At 42.6% G+C, this 16913-nt stretch overlaps 1 protein-coding gene across 2 annotated transcripts; it reads right to left on the reverse strand.

Annotated features, from left to right (window-relative positions):
- Positions 1-269: 269 nt before the first annotated feature.
- SCAND3 (SCAN domain containing 3) lies at positions 270-16913 on the reverse strand. 2 transcript variants are annotated; one of them, XM_027051846.2, is made up of 4 exons: positions 16084-16913; positions 6248-6395; positions 3466-4949; positions 270-2395 (listed from the first exon to the last, which is right to left on the reverse strand). In XM_027051846.2, exons 1-4 carry the CDS (start codon positions 16501-16503, stop codon positions 479-481), a joined length of 3969 nt encoding a protein of 1322 aa, XP_026907647.1. In that variant the 5' UTR covers positions 16504-16913; the 3' UTR covers positions 270-478. The 2 variants fall into 2 exon arrangements, with proteins under 2 accessions (XP_026907647.1, XP_026907646.1); XM_027051845.2 differs by having other exon boundaries at positions 3454-4949.

Here is a 16913-nt window from a genome sequence, read left to right on the forward strand (position 1 = left end):
AATATGAATCCAAAGCCATGACACCATTACATGATAAGTGTTTCCCTGTCCTCACCATGTAAACACTGTGTGTAAACATGCACCAACAAAGGAAACTTAACATTAGCTTCCCACCTGACCACCCAGGACACTCCGATTCCAATTCCAGCCTTAAATTCACTTCCCCTCACTGATCTAATCTGCCATTTCAGAGAAATCACTGCCATCCTGAAGTCATCCTACAATCTTCATATCCTAATGAAATACAACAATAACAAAGACATACAAAATACAAGACCAAAATTTTTTAATGTTAGAAACAACAGATTTAAAATTACATTTTAATAAATATAAGAAATATATCAAGAAAAGAATTATAAAAACTGTACATGTAACTGAAAGTGTACATACAGACAATTTATATAGAGAATTGCTATTTTAATAACTTTCGTATTCCGTAATGCGTATATGCACACTTCGACTGAATACCTTAAAGTTTTTAATGTGATAAGTGAGCTTGCTTCTTGCTTGTTAATTTGTCTAACCTGGGCTGGATGGATGACAATGCTACTCTCAGGGGATAATGTATATTCAAACTGTTTCTGTGCTTTGTCTTAATGACACTTAAAGTCGAGAACCCGATCTCACACAGGGACGTTGAGGGGAACAGAAGAAGGGATTTTAAAGCAACCTCAGCAAGCTCAGGATACTCATTTTTAACTTTTATCCAAAATGAAGGAAGTGATGCTGTATTTTCAAAATTCATTTTCAGTCCTTCATCAGCAGCCAGCTTCAACAAGTTATCCTGCAGGGCGACAGTTAAATTTAAGTTATCTTTTGATGAGAGGAATGGATTTTGGATCCATGAGTTCCCTATGCGTGGATCTTCTTTCGATGGAAAATACAATTCAAAACAATCTAACAAATTTGTAAGATGTTCATTGATAACTTTTCGCAGATAGACAATATCAAGGTCATTACCTACTTCATGGATAATTGTTGTTAAATTATGGAACATGTCATAACAATTCACAGAAACTCTGTTTCTCCAAGCTTCTAACTTTTGTTTTTGTCCTTCAATCTTATCAGCCATTGAAAAACATGTTGCATTCTTCCCTTGCATGGAAACGTTAAGATCATTAAAAATACTGAAGATATCAGATAAATAAGCAAGTCTGGCTGTCCAATTCACGTCTTTGAAAAGTTGGGACCAAACTGGCTTCTTGCTTTGCAGAAACACTAAGAGTTCATTTCGTATTTCGAACATTCTTGATAGAACTTTCCCCCGTGATAACCACCGCATCTCCGCGTGCAGTAACAGCTGCTTGTGATCCGCTTCCATATTGTCGCACAACAAAGAGAACAATCTCGAATTTAATGCATTAGATTTTACATAATTCACAATTTTTACTGTGTCAGTAAGCACACTATTTAGTTCAGCTGATATCTTTTTCATGGCCAGACCCTCTCGATGAATGAAGCAATGTGTTATTTTACACTCCGGCGCAAGTTCCTTAATCTGGGCCACCACCTCGGACCGTCTCCCTGTCATCGAAGCCGCGCCATCAGAACACAGGCCTACACAAAACTGAAATTCCAGACCACACTTGTTGACGACATAATTCTTCACAGCTTCACACAGTTCTGAGCTAGTTGTGTTTGTTGGCAAAGAGGCTGAAAAGAAGAATTCTTCCTTTATGTCATCATCATGTTCAAACCGCACGTACACCAAGAGAACAATCATGTTAGCGATATCTCTGCACTCGTCCAGCTGCAGCGAGAAGTACTTTGCTTCTTTTATTTGCTCTATGAGCTGGTCTTCCATGTCACTGGCCAGCTCCTGAATGCGCCGGGCGATGGTGTCATTGGACAGGGGCACCTGAGCCACCTTCTTGGCAGCCGACTCTCCCAGCATCTCCAGGCAGACCTCCTTGATGCAGTCTTTCACCAGGGTCTCCGCAATCGTGTACGGCGTCTTGGACTTGGCCACGGGCAGCGCCACCTTGTAGGAAGCCCGCAGGGCGTTAATGTTTATGTGAGAAACACTAAGCACCTGCTTTGGTGGGCTCTTTAATTCACTACTCTTCCTCTCAAAGAATTCTTTTGGTTGTGAACTCATTTCTTTATGTTTTGAATATAAATGCCGCTTAAGTTTTGATGGTTTCATCGCTTCATTAGCCAGGATATCTCCACAAATAATACACTGTGGTTTCAGCACCTCACCATCAATTACAGCTATAAACCCAAACTCAATGTACGAGGGGTCATATTTCCGGGTGAAACCTGTGTGAACTCTTCTGCCTTTCGCTTCCTCAGGCTGACTTCCACCTTTACCGTTTCTTCTACTCCTGCCCCCAGATTCAGAAAGACTATGTTTCTTCTTGACAAACAAGTCCAGTGAAGCTCGTTTTGCCACCTGAAAATCAGGATTAAAAATAAATAAACACAAATGTTACTTTCCTCCTTTGTCTAATAATGTTAAACAAATTAAAAACTAGGTTTGATTACAAATTTAAAAATGGTTTTAAAATGAAGTTATAAAGATAAATAAATGCTTACATTTTTTCTGAGTTACAGCAGACAAACTAGCCATAAAATATCACGCACTGTAACTGTGCTTGAGTGCTATACAATGCCAGCACACGACTTGCCCTAGGAGTCAACATCCATACCTCCCAGCATTCTACTCGGAAACGCAAGTAAAGTAATCACGTGCTGGGCACTATGGCAATGTCAAATTGTGGCTAGTTTCTAAATACTCTTGATTAGTACACTTGCCCTACTGTGGACTGGTATAAAGTTTGCAGACCAGCGCTGATCCGAAGATCACACTCCAGTACCACTGGCCCAAATCAGGTGTAGCCCCCATATTTCAAAACTCAACCCTGAACACACATTAACTCTATAAAACCTACGGATTTAAAATAAAGCTCTTTGGCCTTATCTCATGTTCTCCATTTATATCTGAAAACTGAACTTTTTCTCAACACAAACCCATATCTCACAATCCAACTTGTCATCTCTTGTCCTTCCTAATTACTTCACTTGACCCAAGATGCCCTTTCTTGGCTCAGCTCCCCACCCAAAGTAACATTAAGTTCAGCTTTTCTCATGTTCAACCTCCTGTAGAAACACACCCTCACACACACCACTTACCCCCTAGATCTTAGCTTCCTTATCCCCCCAAGGAATTCCTCACACCAGGACAGAGTGAGAGACTGTCATCACCCCACACAACAAATAAAGCAGCATTCAAGGTTATAACTTCCAACCTGATAAAAGGGTGGTGGGGGGGGGGGGGGAGATAGGAATGAGAAGTAATGGGCTTTTCTCTGGAGAAAACAAATCCAAGTTGACCACCCTGTGCTTTATTTAGTATATACCCTGCCAAACATTCTCACTCATCATGAGCACAGTGAAGAGTAATGAAGCTCTTTCCCTGCTTTCATCTACAACAGATACTCAAACTCTTACCCAATCCCCTACTTTGTCTGATGAAAATGGTGTCTCTGAAGGTTTTAGCATTTTGGAAGGTTGACCAGTCAAACTTCTTTGGATCTCATCATGTTTCCTTTTCATTGTGGTGGTCTCGTAGCAAAGACTGCACGTTATTCTGTGATGGTAGCCCGCAGTCCCGTGTGGGGAGGGCACCCCGCAGACTGCATGGACACCTCCATCACATGATATGCAACTATTAGTACCTGAGCATTCTTTTTTACAAACTACACAGGATAAAAATTTTAATCTGCTTTCAGGAGGGTTTTTCATGGCCACCGTAGGAGTAATAGAAAGATTCTCTTCAATATCACTGCTATCGGTTCCAGTCTCAACATTTTCTTTGTACTGTGCTCCTGGTGGATTCTCTAATTCTTTGTCAGCTGGTTCCAATTCACTTTCTGGATTTGGGCTGGCAATGAGTTCTTCGGTTAACTGAGGATGACAGAGGCCTGGCTTAGCTTCAGAGCTAAATGTGCCTTCAAATGGATTTGGTTGCATACCTCTGTGATAGGGCTGGTTTTGGATCATCTGAATGAACCACAAAAACTCAGCCCAGCGTGATGAATTGTTAGTTTGCATCCAGGAGATAATCCTATTTTGGATATCATCATTAATTTGGTTCATAGAACTTTGGCTTTGACAGGGCTGAGGCTTCCCATGGACAATTTTCAACTCTGGCCAAATATTACTGAGTTCATAGACAATCTGGCTTGAAAATTCCCTCCCATTGTCAGATTGTAGGACACTGGGAGCTCCAATAATTGTAAAAATATCTAAAAGAGCATGTGCCACTTCCTTAGGCCTTTTAGATTTTAGTGACCGCAAAAAACTCAACTTTGTACGAAGGTCTTGATAATGCATAATAAACTTATACTCCCCATCAGGATTCAATTGCATGTCTATAATATCCACCTGGCATCTTGAACTAACTTCCTTAATTGGTTTTGATGTTATAACTTTTTTGAGTTTCGAATGTTTCTGTTGGCATGGTCCGCAGAGGGTCAGGTACAGCATTATAACTTCTTTTGTGATGTTTTTGTATTTTGCTTGTAGCTCCTTTTCCATGCGGGTACGTCCTCCATGCCCAATGCTGAGATGTGTGTTGTGCAGAATGTCAAATAACTCCTCACTGTGTAAGTAATACCGAACTTTATCTGTATCCCCATTTATAGCCTCAATCAGCTTCTCATTTCCTTGCACAAGGATCACATCAAACCTCGCTAAGCGACGGTAGTCAACAGACTCCTTTCTTGCCTTTGCTTTAGCCTCTTTCACTTCCTGTATTAACTGACAGTACTTTGCTTTGGAAAATATCTTGGTATTATTACTTTTGTTTTCCAGCAACACTGCTAAGTTCCTGAAGAACTTCTCTCTCATGTTTTCTGGTTCCATTTCTGGTTCATTCGTGTCTAAGCTACTGGGGTTATCATCACCCACCCTTTGAGACATCATGGAAAGCCACAAAAATGACCCTAAAATATAGAGAAAAAAATCAGTTAGAATATTTGGGAATATCACTTGAAACATATACACTGCCCAAGCAGTCACTAGAGCTTGGGGTAGAAACAGAGGCGTGGGCACACAAGTTGGGGGAACACAGGTTTGGTTAGGGAGCCCAGCCTTGGAGAAACAGAAGGTAAATGAAGAACCCAAGCTAGGAACAAAAAGTTCTGATCTAGTAAAGAGATGTGACTTTCCAGAGCAGTATCTGGGATTAGCCTTAAAGTACTGTTTTATGTAAAACAAGAAACAAATTGATGTTATTATTTATTTATTAACTATAAAAGATGATTTGTTTTGGCTAGAGAAGCCTCAGCAATACAGTAATAGATTTTTTAAAAAACTTTATTTTTTAAGCAATCTCTACACACTACGTGGGGCTTGAACTCACAATCCCGAGATCAAAGAGTTTTGTGCTCTACGGACTGAGCCAGTCAGGTGCCCCAGTAATAGATCTTTTTTTAAAAAGCCCCAGACTATACCATGCTTTGTCCTATTAAGTCAAGTTAACTGTTACAGCAACATTTGGGGCTTATGTTTCAATGTCTCAAAATGCGACTGAAAAGACCACCATATGGACAGTACTTCTTTCCACGCAAATACATTTTGTGTCATGCTGTGGAGCCATGAGTAGGAAAGGAGGGTGAAGCAGGATGAACTTGGGGGAAGAAAGGAATATAGGGCAATGTGAATGAGAACCAGAACATGAGCTCCAGAAGCAAGGAGGGTATTGGTAGGTGCAGGATAATTGGGGAGTTGTTAGGACTTCACAAGACGTAGAACGTGTTGATTATACTGGAGATTCTGGAAAAGACATTGCTCCAGAACAGTCAGCCTGTGCTCTTGCCTCCACTACACCTTATCCTATTAACAGTCCTTGAAATTCTAAGGGCATAGACCAGAAATTCCATTTTCTTCAGAATTTCTGAGTAGCAATCCAAGTCTTAAACATCATGTGTGACAAAAACTGGGGCAGAGGCTTTAGAAATCAGACCAATGGGCACATGGACGAGTGCTCAGCATCCCTACTGATTTATCCTCTGATTTATCCACAGGGACGTAATTCCATTGCAAAATATCCATCAAAAATCTTGTATTCAATGATTTCTTACATTATTACCTGGCTGCTTAACTCCTTTAATAGCATCACCCAACACTGGCTGACCTTCCCTCAGATGAATTCAGTAAGGTTGCAATGGATGAGATTTCATAGCTTTTCAGCAAGGAGACCCTTCCCGCTCCCAAACGTCATCCTCCTTCTGGACCTCACCATTATCTTGCAGTGGGCGTGGCTCTGGAGATGCACATTCCATTCTGTCTTCCATAGATGGGAGCTGGGTACCCAGGCACTCCTGTGCCGCATCCAGGGGACTCATTTCCTCCATAGGAGTTTCAGGCCCATTTGTGTCCTGTGGGACCTGGGGACAAATCGATACATCTGGAAATGAATATAGGTGATCACTGTACAAAGCATAACTAAACCTCAGAACATTCTTGTACAGAAATAGAATGTGAGAAGAAAAAAAGTCTTCATTGAATTTTCTTTTCAATGTTTATTTATTTTTGAGAGAGAGAAAGCATGTGCACGAGTGGGGGAGGGGCAGAGAGCAAGGGAGACACAGAATCCAAAGCAGGCTCCAGGCTCCGGCCCGTGTTCAACTTGAACTCATGGATTGCAAGATCATGACCTGAGTGGAAGTCGGATGCTTAACTGACTGAGCCAGCCAGGCGCCCCTTTGCTGAATTCTTAAGATGAATGCCAAACAGAATAAGGAGAGATATCAAAACAATGCTGGGACTAATAAAGCAGAGCCATGCAACAGAAACTCTCTCCATTGGACAGAAGTCGGTACTCATCCCTGTGGTTTTGGTTTTGGGGAATAACAACACAAACATTAAAGGAATCCTAAGTTGTGACAATTAAAAGAAAGTTGTATGGGGCGCCTGGGTGGCGCAGTCGGTTAAGCGTCCGACTTCAGCCAGGTCACGATCTTGCAGTCCGGGAGCCCAGAGCCCCGCATCAGGCTCTGGGCTGATGGCTCAGATCCTGGAGCCTGTTTCCGATTCTGTGTCTCCCTCTCTCTCTGCCCCTCCCCCGTTCATGCTCTGTCTCTCTCTGTCCCAAAAATAAATAAACGTTGGAAAAAAAAAAAAAAAAAGAAAGTTGTAAATGGGTTTCAGTGTAAGCAATTAAAAAAAATATTTGGGGTGGGGGTTATGCAAATTATCTGATTGGGACTATTGCACCCAGAAAGGAATCTGACAGTTGTTTTAGAGTCAATGTGGAAAACTGGCCCAGTGTTATGCATGGGGAAAAAGAAAACATCATCTGCTCCTTACACTAACCATCTCATGTATGGTTTATAACTAAATTTCCCTAACTGTCCCCAAAATATATTTTATGGTTTTAAGTCCATGAAACAATATTTATACATTATACCTTTTGCTTCCTCTCATCTAAAAAAGACAGGAATCTTTTTTATGACATTCAATTTTGAAAAGTCAGACCCAGTTATCTTATAGAATGTCAGAGATTTGTCTTATTTCCTCACAAACAGATTCTGGTGAGTAATTTTTGGAAGAATACTACGTAAGTAATGTGTACTTATGGTGTCATGTCACAGGGCACATGCTATCAAGTTATTTCATTATCGATAATGCTAAATTTGATCAGTTAGTTAAGGCAGTGATCACCAGATCTATCCACTCATTTTCCCACTGTAATTACTAAGTCAGCAATGGGGTAAGAGCATGCATGGACATCAATAGCCTATTCCCCAATGTTTTTAGCATTCACTGATGATTTTTGCTTGAATCAATTTTTATACTGGGGGCTACTGCCTGCCTTTATAATTTCTTCTACATTTATTAGCTAGCAATTTCCCATAAAGAGCTTTCTATCATTTTGAATATCACTATAGACTTATTTTGTAATCTATTCCTTCCTTACTCATGCTGGTTGCCAACTGTCTCCCATCTGGCCCCTGGGGCCCCTTTGATCAGGCTCCTGCATTGTTTGAACATGACCCTGCTAGGTCACATCCATTTTTCCAGAAAAATAAACACATGACCACATTGTCGTTTCCCTGTATCAGGACTAGTTTCAACGGTTTTCCCAATAAGTCTTGATTCATTTTGGAGCAACAGTATTAGTAACAAAGACTGAGTAGGAGGTTGGCTCATTGTTAATGATGCCTCGTCCCCTCCAGGCACTTTCATGGATAGAGCTGGTAAACATATTTACAGAATATCATGAATTCAATACAATTTCAACACAGTAAGATTTATTCCACCTTTCTAACATTTATTTATTTTTGAGACAGGGAGAGACAGAGAATGAACAGGGGAGAGGCAGAGAGAGAGGGAGACACAGAATCTGAAACAGGCTCCAGGTTCTGAGCTGTCAGCACAGAGCCCGACGCGGGGCTCGAACTCACGGACCGTGAGATCATGACCTGAGCCGAAGTCGGATGCTTAACCAACCAAGCCACCCAGGCGCCCCTATTTCACCTTTCTATATTCCATTTTAATATATACCTTCTCCCACGGTGAAACAAAAACTTAGTTCAATATGATGTATATATTTACTCATTTGCCCTCACCTACAATAAGCGCAGAACAGTTTCAGAATTTACAATGCTTTGTGTTGTAGAACATTTCCAACGACATACCTACTATGTGAAATCAATATCTTTGCAGCTTTATATGTACACAGACAGTAAGTATTCCACTAAGAGAATATAGTCAGAGTACTGTGTTCAAGTTACTTGGTTTTTTGCTGTTATTAATAATAATTTGATATACAGTTGAGTTCATCTGTTTCTGTGTTTAATCACTTTGAATTTAACATTGCTTTTTATTTTTATTTTATTGTTTTTGTTTTATTTTTTATTTTTGAGAGAGAGCGAGCGAGGGAGGGGTAGAGAGAGAGGGAGACACAGAATCCGAAACAGGCTCCAGGCTCTGAGCTCTAAGTACACAGCCCGATGCAGAGCTCAAAATCACGGACTGTGAGATCATGACCCGAGGTGAAGTCAGGTGCTTAACTGACTGAGCCACCCAGGTGCCCTTTAACATTGCTTTTTAAATATTTGAAGCATTGCTTTTGAATTTTTTTCTCTAGGAGATATTTCTGAACAGCCGGTACTGGGACTCCCAAGTTTCTGCCTTTCTGTTAAGTGTCATGAAAAAAACACTTTTTTCTAAGCCAATTTAGAAAAGAAAAGAAAAAAAAAAAAGCTATATGTATCTTTACTCTAGAAGCCAATGTATCTTTTCTTTGAAAAATTGTAACAATACAAAATTGCCACAGCATTCCCAAATGCAGAAGTTATGACAGGAAAATAAAAGGCCCAATAAAGTATCCAAGTGAAAAAAAAATATATTTGAAGCATTTAAATGGTACAAAAGATGAAAACATACAGTTTTCAAAAGTTTTTTAATTAATTAATTAATTTTTGGAGAGGGGAGGGGCAGAGAGAGAAGGAGAGAGAGAATCCCAAGCAGGCTCCGTGCCATTGGCTCAGAGAGCAATGTGGGGCTCAATCCCACAAACCACAAGATCATGACCTGAGCCAAAACCAAGCATCCAACACTTAACCGACTGAGCCACCCAGATGCCCCCAAAAATCAAAACACATATTCAGAGTAATATTGCTTATATTCTACTCCCCCTTCACTTCCATAAGAAACCATTTTTGTTGGTGATGGTTTACCCTCAGTTTATTTTTGCAAAAATATGTAAAACACATATATACATACATATACACCAATATTTGCACTTATATACATATATACATAATATATACAAATGTAATGCAAATGTGTCTATACTTTCCTATACTATACATAGTAGTTCACACCTTCCTTTTTTCACTTGCTAGAAGAATATTCTCCAGAGGTCATCTCATACCAGTTCATAGATACCCTCTTCATTTTTAGGTACATGGTCCCACGTTACATTCATGCGCCACAGTTTATTCAGTCACTGTACATGGATCAGCATTTAGGTTGCTTACAACATTCTGCTTTTACAAATAGCTGCAATGAAAAACTATGTCTACGTCGTCTCTTCTTTGTAGATGCGTATATTCAAAGCAAATTCCCAGAAAGGGTATTGCTGGGTGGGTCAAAGGGTACAAACAGGCGTTAGATGCACAAGTAGGCGTTAGATGGTGCCCAAATCTGCCCCACCCCCAAAGGAAAGGTGCCATCTTGTACGTGTACCAGGGACATATGACAGGACCTATCTTCCAGTCAGGCCACCACACTGTGTTGCCAAGCTTTTGAAATTTTGCCATCTGACAGGTGACAAAAGTACTTCAATGTAGTTTTGACTTGTAATTTTACGATTGAAGTGGAGCACCTTTTTGTACAGTTAAAAGTCATTCATTTATCTGTTTATGAAAACTGCTCATGTCTCTTGATCATTTTTATTGCATTTGCCAAAAAGATTAGCTTTTATCTATGATAAATCTTACAAATATTTTCACTAAAATTTATCATTTTTATTTCTGTGTGGGTTTTCTGTCCTGCATTTTTAAATTATTTCATAAAGAAAAATTTCTTGATATTATTTCTGGGTTTGGAGGAATTCTGTACACCCAGATAATAAAATACGTCATTCACACTTTATCCTAGTAGTTGGGTATTTAAAATTTTATGTATTGATCTCTGACACATTTAAAGTTTATTGTTTCTGATATATGGTATGAGGCATAGATTTAATGTGCCTTTTCAAAATGGCTATGTCCCTTTATCCCAGCATTTATTTAATTTTTTTAACGTTTATTTATTTTTGAGATAGGGAGACTGAGCATGAGTGGGGGAGGGGCAGAGAGAGAAGGTGGGGGTGGGGAGACACAGAATCTGAAGCAGGCTCCAGGCTCTGAGCTGTCAGCACAGAGCCTGATGCAGGGCTTGAACTCACGAACTATGAGATCATGACCTGAGCCAAAAGTCAGATGCTTAACCGACTGAGCCACCCAGGCGCCCCTATCCCAACATTTATTTAAAAGTCCATTTTTCCTTATGGTGATTTGAGATGGCAAATGTATTGTACAATTTTCATATGTGCTTGGGTCTACGTTTGTACTTTCTATTGCTTTATTGATCCATCTACTCATATATCAGTACCATGATGTCATCTAAAGATGCTTTACGGTAGGTTAGTATCTGGTAAGACTATTTCCTTCTTTTCAAGTTTTTCCAGTGATTCTTTCATGCTTACAGTATGAATGAAGTTCACGTTTTTAAAAAATTTTTCATTAATTAATTAATTAAATTTAATTTAATGTTTACTTTATTTTTTGGGAGAGAAAGAGAGCACAAGCAGGGTAGAGGCAGAGAGAGGGAGACACAGAATCTGAAGCAGGCTCCAGGCTCTGAGCTGTTAGTACAGCACCCAACGAACGCTGGGATTGAACCCACGTACCGCGAGGTCATGACCTGAGCCAAGATCAAGAGTGGGCTATTCAACTGAGCCACCCAGGTGCCCCTTCCCTTCTCTGATCTTAAGAATAAGACATCATATGTGGGGGCACTTGCTGGCTGAGTGGGTTGAGCTGACTCTTGATATCAGCTCAGGTCAGGATCCCAGGATCATGGGATCAGTCCCACCTGGGGCTCCTTGGTGGGTGTGGAGCCTGCTTAAGATTCTCTCCCTCTCTCTGTCCCTCTCCCTCACTTGTGCTTGCTCTCTCTAAAATAAGAAAAGAGAAAAAGAAAAATCTGGATTAAAAGAAAAAGACATCCTATGTAGATTGGTTTGTATAATAAATAGGCTACGTTTCAATTTGCCCGAATCTTTACATAACTGGGAGAAACAGAGTCGTGGAGTGAAGACCATATGCCAGCCGGGGGACAGGGGAACCTGCTGCTTATAGTTCAATGATCCTATCAGTTCTGCAAAGACTCTTACAGCAACTAAAACACGAACCCGAAGACCTGCGGCTGTGGCCGCTCCTCCCCCATCGCGCCCGCGCACACCCTTCTGTCTATGCAGCGGAGGGACTCGCCAGGGCCCGGAAGGACGTCCACCACCGGACTTTGAAGGGTGACTCCGGGCGGCAGTAACGAATTACAGAAATGAAATTAACCTCAAACCCGTTATGACGGTCATTTGTCTTTCACTCTATGATTCCTGGATTTTATTTTTAAAATTTTCTAATACGAAAGTTCTGGTTGTAAAATCGTGGTATAATGCGGCCACAGTCATTAGAAATGCATATATTTCCCAATTAGACACTTATATTGGCTTTAAAAAATGGGGGGGAGGGGGTGTTCTTTTTGTCACATGACAAGAGGTGTCGAGGAGGGCAGCTGTCCTCACCACCCTGGGGTTCTTGCTCGTGCCCACCATTGTGCAGGCCTGGACACCAGCTATGTTCACGACAGGCGGTGGGCAAAAACAGAATAAACGCACCTGCCCCATCTTACAAGGAAAGTAGAAGCTTTCACAGAAACTGCCAGAAACTGTGCCTACTTCTCCCGGGCCAGGCCTGTGTTGCATAGCCAACTCCAGTAGGAGGAAAGCTGGAAAAGTAGGTAGGTACATGGCCAACATGAACAAAATCAACGCTTTTTATGGAAGAAGCAAGTGTGTGTGTGTGGGGCGGGGGGGGGGGGGGATATAGGTTTCCCCTGCTACACAAAAGTAGGGCGTTCCTGTGAAAACTGTTGAAGCAGAAAAGGCATAGAGTGAACAGTATCCCCACTTTCTGTAAGTTCATATAGGCCATGCTGCCCTGACAAAAGAACTACACTGGTTCCTGTGTTTACTGACCTGAAGAATCCACAGAGTATTTTCATTTTTACGAAAAAGAGCGGTTACTGTGCTGATGCGGGTCTTTTGTAAAAACAAAGTGGTATCAAGTGGAGAGCTAGAACCCACACTTTCTGAAAGCAGGGGTGCCTGTGTTCCGAGAGGGCAGCTAAGCATGTCTGCAACAATGGCATTTCCCCTTCTTCCAGAAATCACATAGAAACAAGAAAAATGAGAAACATATATGCAAACTTAGTATTCTAGAAGACTAGGGAGAGCTCTATAACCCTGAGTCATATGAAAATCTATCAAATACGAACATTACCCAGAACTGACCAAACACCAAGTCCTACCACCGGCCACATTTCTCAACAAAGTAGAAGAGGCACATTCTAAAGAAACAGGCACATCTGCAGGAAAAACAAACAAACAAACAAACTATATTGTTTCTTTGAAACAAAAGGAGGAGGTGTGCTGGCTGGAGGAACAGGAAAATACATGCTTTCTACAAAACTAAACACAAAAGTGACAGGATTTATGGAGAAAATAAAGTTACACGATAGACTGCTTAAGATATACACAACTTTGTCACCAGAGTGCTAATAAAACCATGGTCCTAGTAATATACAAGCCTAGTCAGAAAGATACTATAAAGGATGATTACATCCCGTGTAGCACTGTACCTCAGTGAGGTGATGCTACTGTGCCACAAAGTGGGCTCAGGAAAGCGGAAGGCGGAGTAGAGACTCTGTCCTCAGAAGTTCAGGAGGAGAAGCATTTGCACATCTTCCAAGAAATGCAGTGATTTTAGAAAACCATGATTTGGTTCTGGCTCATCAATCGTGTGTTTACTTCTTTGACACTGACTTACAGATGCAGTTTCTGCTGCTTAAACATTTCCCTTCTTTTGTAAAGGAGCTGCTTATATGGTTCCAAATGGGACCTTATGCATGAAGCACAATCCTGTGGCACTCTGCATGGCAGTCATTCATCATCTTCTGTCCACTCCCCCTGTATCCTACCTGAACCTCAGGTGACAGAAGTGAGCCGTCCGCTCCCCCTCCGTCCTACCTGAACCATCATGCCAGGCCTCCACAGTAATATCAGTGGCAGGTTTAATGTGCCATTGACTCCAGAATGCAAAAACTGTGTGTGCATTTCACCCGCTGTAGGTGCAATAAACACCTTGAATGTTCTCCTTAAGTAATAAGCTTTAAAGGCTGCAATCACACCCAAATCAAGGGGCTGGAGTAAAGAAGTTGCACTAGGAGAGAAAAGAGAACTTCAGTATCTGATGAAAGGGTAGCAACTGTTGGAGGAGGGACTGATGTATGCTAAGACTTTTGAAAGATAATTTTTTCCTCCTGCAGTTACCTTTTTAAGTCACGTAGAAAAAAACATCACCTAAAAGACCAATAAATATCTGCCTGTTATCCAGCCTCTCTTGCTAGAACTACAGCAGGCTAGTCTTTCCGACTCCTTTCAAAGCTCATGCATAGAGAACGTGAGGACTCACCGCAGTCCTCAGCTTTATATCTCCACTGGGATTTGCACCCCGCATCACATCACACGATCTTGCGTGGCCTCAAGCCCTCGTGTGTGTTGTGTGTTTCCTCCTTAGAGATACAGACCCTTGAGGGAATGTGCTTCCAGTGCAGCCTGGTTTCATCAAAATTGAAATCTGATCCAGGGCATAGCCTTCTTCATCAATCAGATTCCTTAACCCTGGGAGAACCATACAGCTTCCTCTATCCGCACTCACAGTTCACCAGAGAGCTTAGCACTGGAAGACACAGCCGTTCTTGAAGTCACTAAACCAGCCACTGCTTCCACTAAGTAAAGACACTTGTAGCTTTTTCCTGAAGGTCTTCATATATTGCGAAGACTTCCCTTTATTTGAGAAAGGATGCCTCTGATTCCTTCTTTGTTTGGTATTCAATCTACACACTTAACCAATGTTCCAGTTTTTCCATTTCCTTACACCCCGTCCAAACAAACTTTGTAGCACTGGCAGATGTTCCAGCTAGAGCACTTTCTGTTACTTCCCAGTTCTTTTACTGTCTCTAGCAGTATGCAACGTTGACTCCTTTACACCAGTTGCACAATGTCACAGATTCTTCTATTTTTTTTAAAAGCATCTTGTAATTTTGAGCTTTTCTTCAATTCTTAAAGCTGTTCTTTTATGTTCGCTAGCAGAGATTTTATCACCAGCATGCTTCTGTGGCACTTGTAAACCCCTCTGCTTGCTCATTTTCTGGAATACAAAAAAGTTTAACAAAAAATGCACAAAGTTGGGAGGGAACCATGCAAAGAAGCATTTCCAAAACAGAGAGTGGCCAAGAGGAAGGATGTGGAGGTGAATGGGCAAATGGGCGTTTGGTACAGTACTGCCCGTCTTCACGGTTTGCTGCATCCGCTATAATCACACACCTTGCATTCAGCTGCTCTCACTTGGCGGCCCAAAACATCGACTTGCTGGTAAAATTCATGTACGTGCCAGAACGATTTCAATGTTACATGGACTCATTTCCTTATTTATCAATCTCATATGAAAGATCTGCATTCCAGAAAAACATGTCTTAATGGATCAGACTGTATACATAAAATGTTCATATTTAAGGAGTTCAGATACTCAGATACTATGATGGATAGTATCATTATAGAAATGTGACTGGTAATGTCCGTAATGTTCTAAAATTACTGTCCTAGAAGGCATGTATGCTCCCTTAAAAATAACCTCTAGCGTAAGGGTGAAAGACCAGATACTGGACTCAATACGTTTCACATACCAACAACTCCAAGTACTGAAAACCATCTAGAAAATGATGGAATTAATCTCTTTGTTGTACAAACGAAGACACTAAAGCCCAGAGAAGGTTTGATACGCCAAAGGTTACACAGCTAATTAGTGACAGGGCCTATTATGGAACCCAAATCTCATCATTCCCTTTTTCCTGATATTTCTACTAAGTGTGGCTACTTCTCTATTTGTCTTTCCCAGAAGGTGTTCCTTATATCCTCATACTGATTTGTTTTCATATATGGTCAAAGTAGTGGGCATCAGAAGAGTTTAATCTCACAGCCACTAAATAAAGTGTATCTTCTACTGATAAGCAATAGATCAAGGTTTCCCATGTGGTTACATCATCTACTTCTGTGGATTAGCTGTCACTTACGTGCAAACTGTTATCCCATAAGCCTGAATCTATTCATCTACACCGGTGATCAAATAATAATGCCCCAAACCGGAATGTGCCGCCACCAGTGTGGAGTTGATGGCACGTACTCCAGCTTGGACCCACGCCCTCAACTTCTGCGCAGAAGAGGCACCTCCAAGGTCTCACCTGCTGTCTAGGCTCGTCCAGCTCCCGCTCCAGATCCTCCAGCACGGTCACCACCTCCTCCCCGCTCTCCGGGTGGTGCTCCCGCACCCAGGCCTGGAGCTCCTCGGGCAGGATGGTCAGGAACTGCTCCAGCACCAGCAGCTCCAGAATCTGCTCCTTGGTGTGTATATCCGGGCTCAGCCACTGGCGGCACAGCTCGCGGAGCCGGCGCAGCGCCTCGCGGGGTCCAGGCGTCTCCTGGTAGCAGAAGTGTCTGAAGCGCTGGCGACAGAGTTCCCTGGTGTGACACAGCGTCTTCTGCAGGCAGGATTCCTGATCCCACACATGGTCTTCTTCCTTAACCTTCACTTGGATGATGTCCCCATGCGCCTCTGACGCTGGGCTAGCCGAGGCTGGGACGCGCGCGCAGGCCGCGGCCATGCTGGACTCCACCTGCGGTCTGGGCAGGTGCGGGGCGTCCCGCCCGCTCCTCAGTCAGCGAAGTTCTGCACGGAGGAACCCCGTCAAACACAGAAGACAGACGCGGAGAGAGGGGACTGGCTTCCGTGGCCCCACGGAGCGGCCACCCGAGCGCCTCCGTCCGCAGGGAAGCGGTCCCGGCCCGCCCCGGAAGCGGCGGGCTCTCAGCCGCCAAGGGGTCGCAGGGCCGCTCGCCGCGCCGCCCGCTACCTGCGAGGCGCAAAGCCGAGGCCGCCGTGGCCCCGCGCGCAGGAGCCGAGCCGGCCGGGGGCAGGGACGGGCCGGGGCTGCGGGCGGCGCGCGGCGCACGGAGCCGGCTGTCGCCGCGCACACGCCGCCTCCCCGCGGCTGCAGTCCGCACCTCCGAGGGC

This window comes from Acinonyx jubatus, chromosome B2, assembly GCF_027475565.1.
Source record: "Acinonyx jubatus isolate Ajub_Pintada_27869175 chromosome B2, VMU_Ajub_asm_v1.0, whole genome shotgun sequence".
Lineage (NCBI taxonomy): Eukaryota > Metazoa > Chordata > Mammalia > Carnivora > Felidae > Acinonyx > Acinonyx jubatus.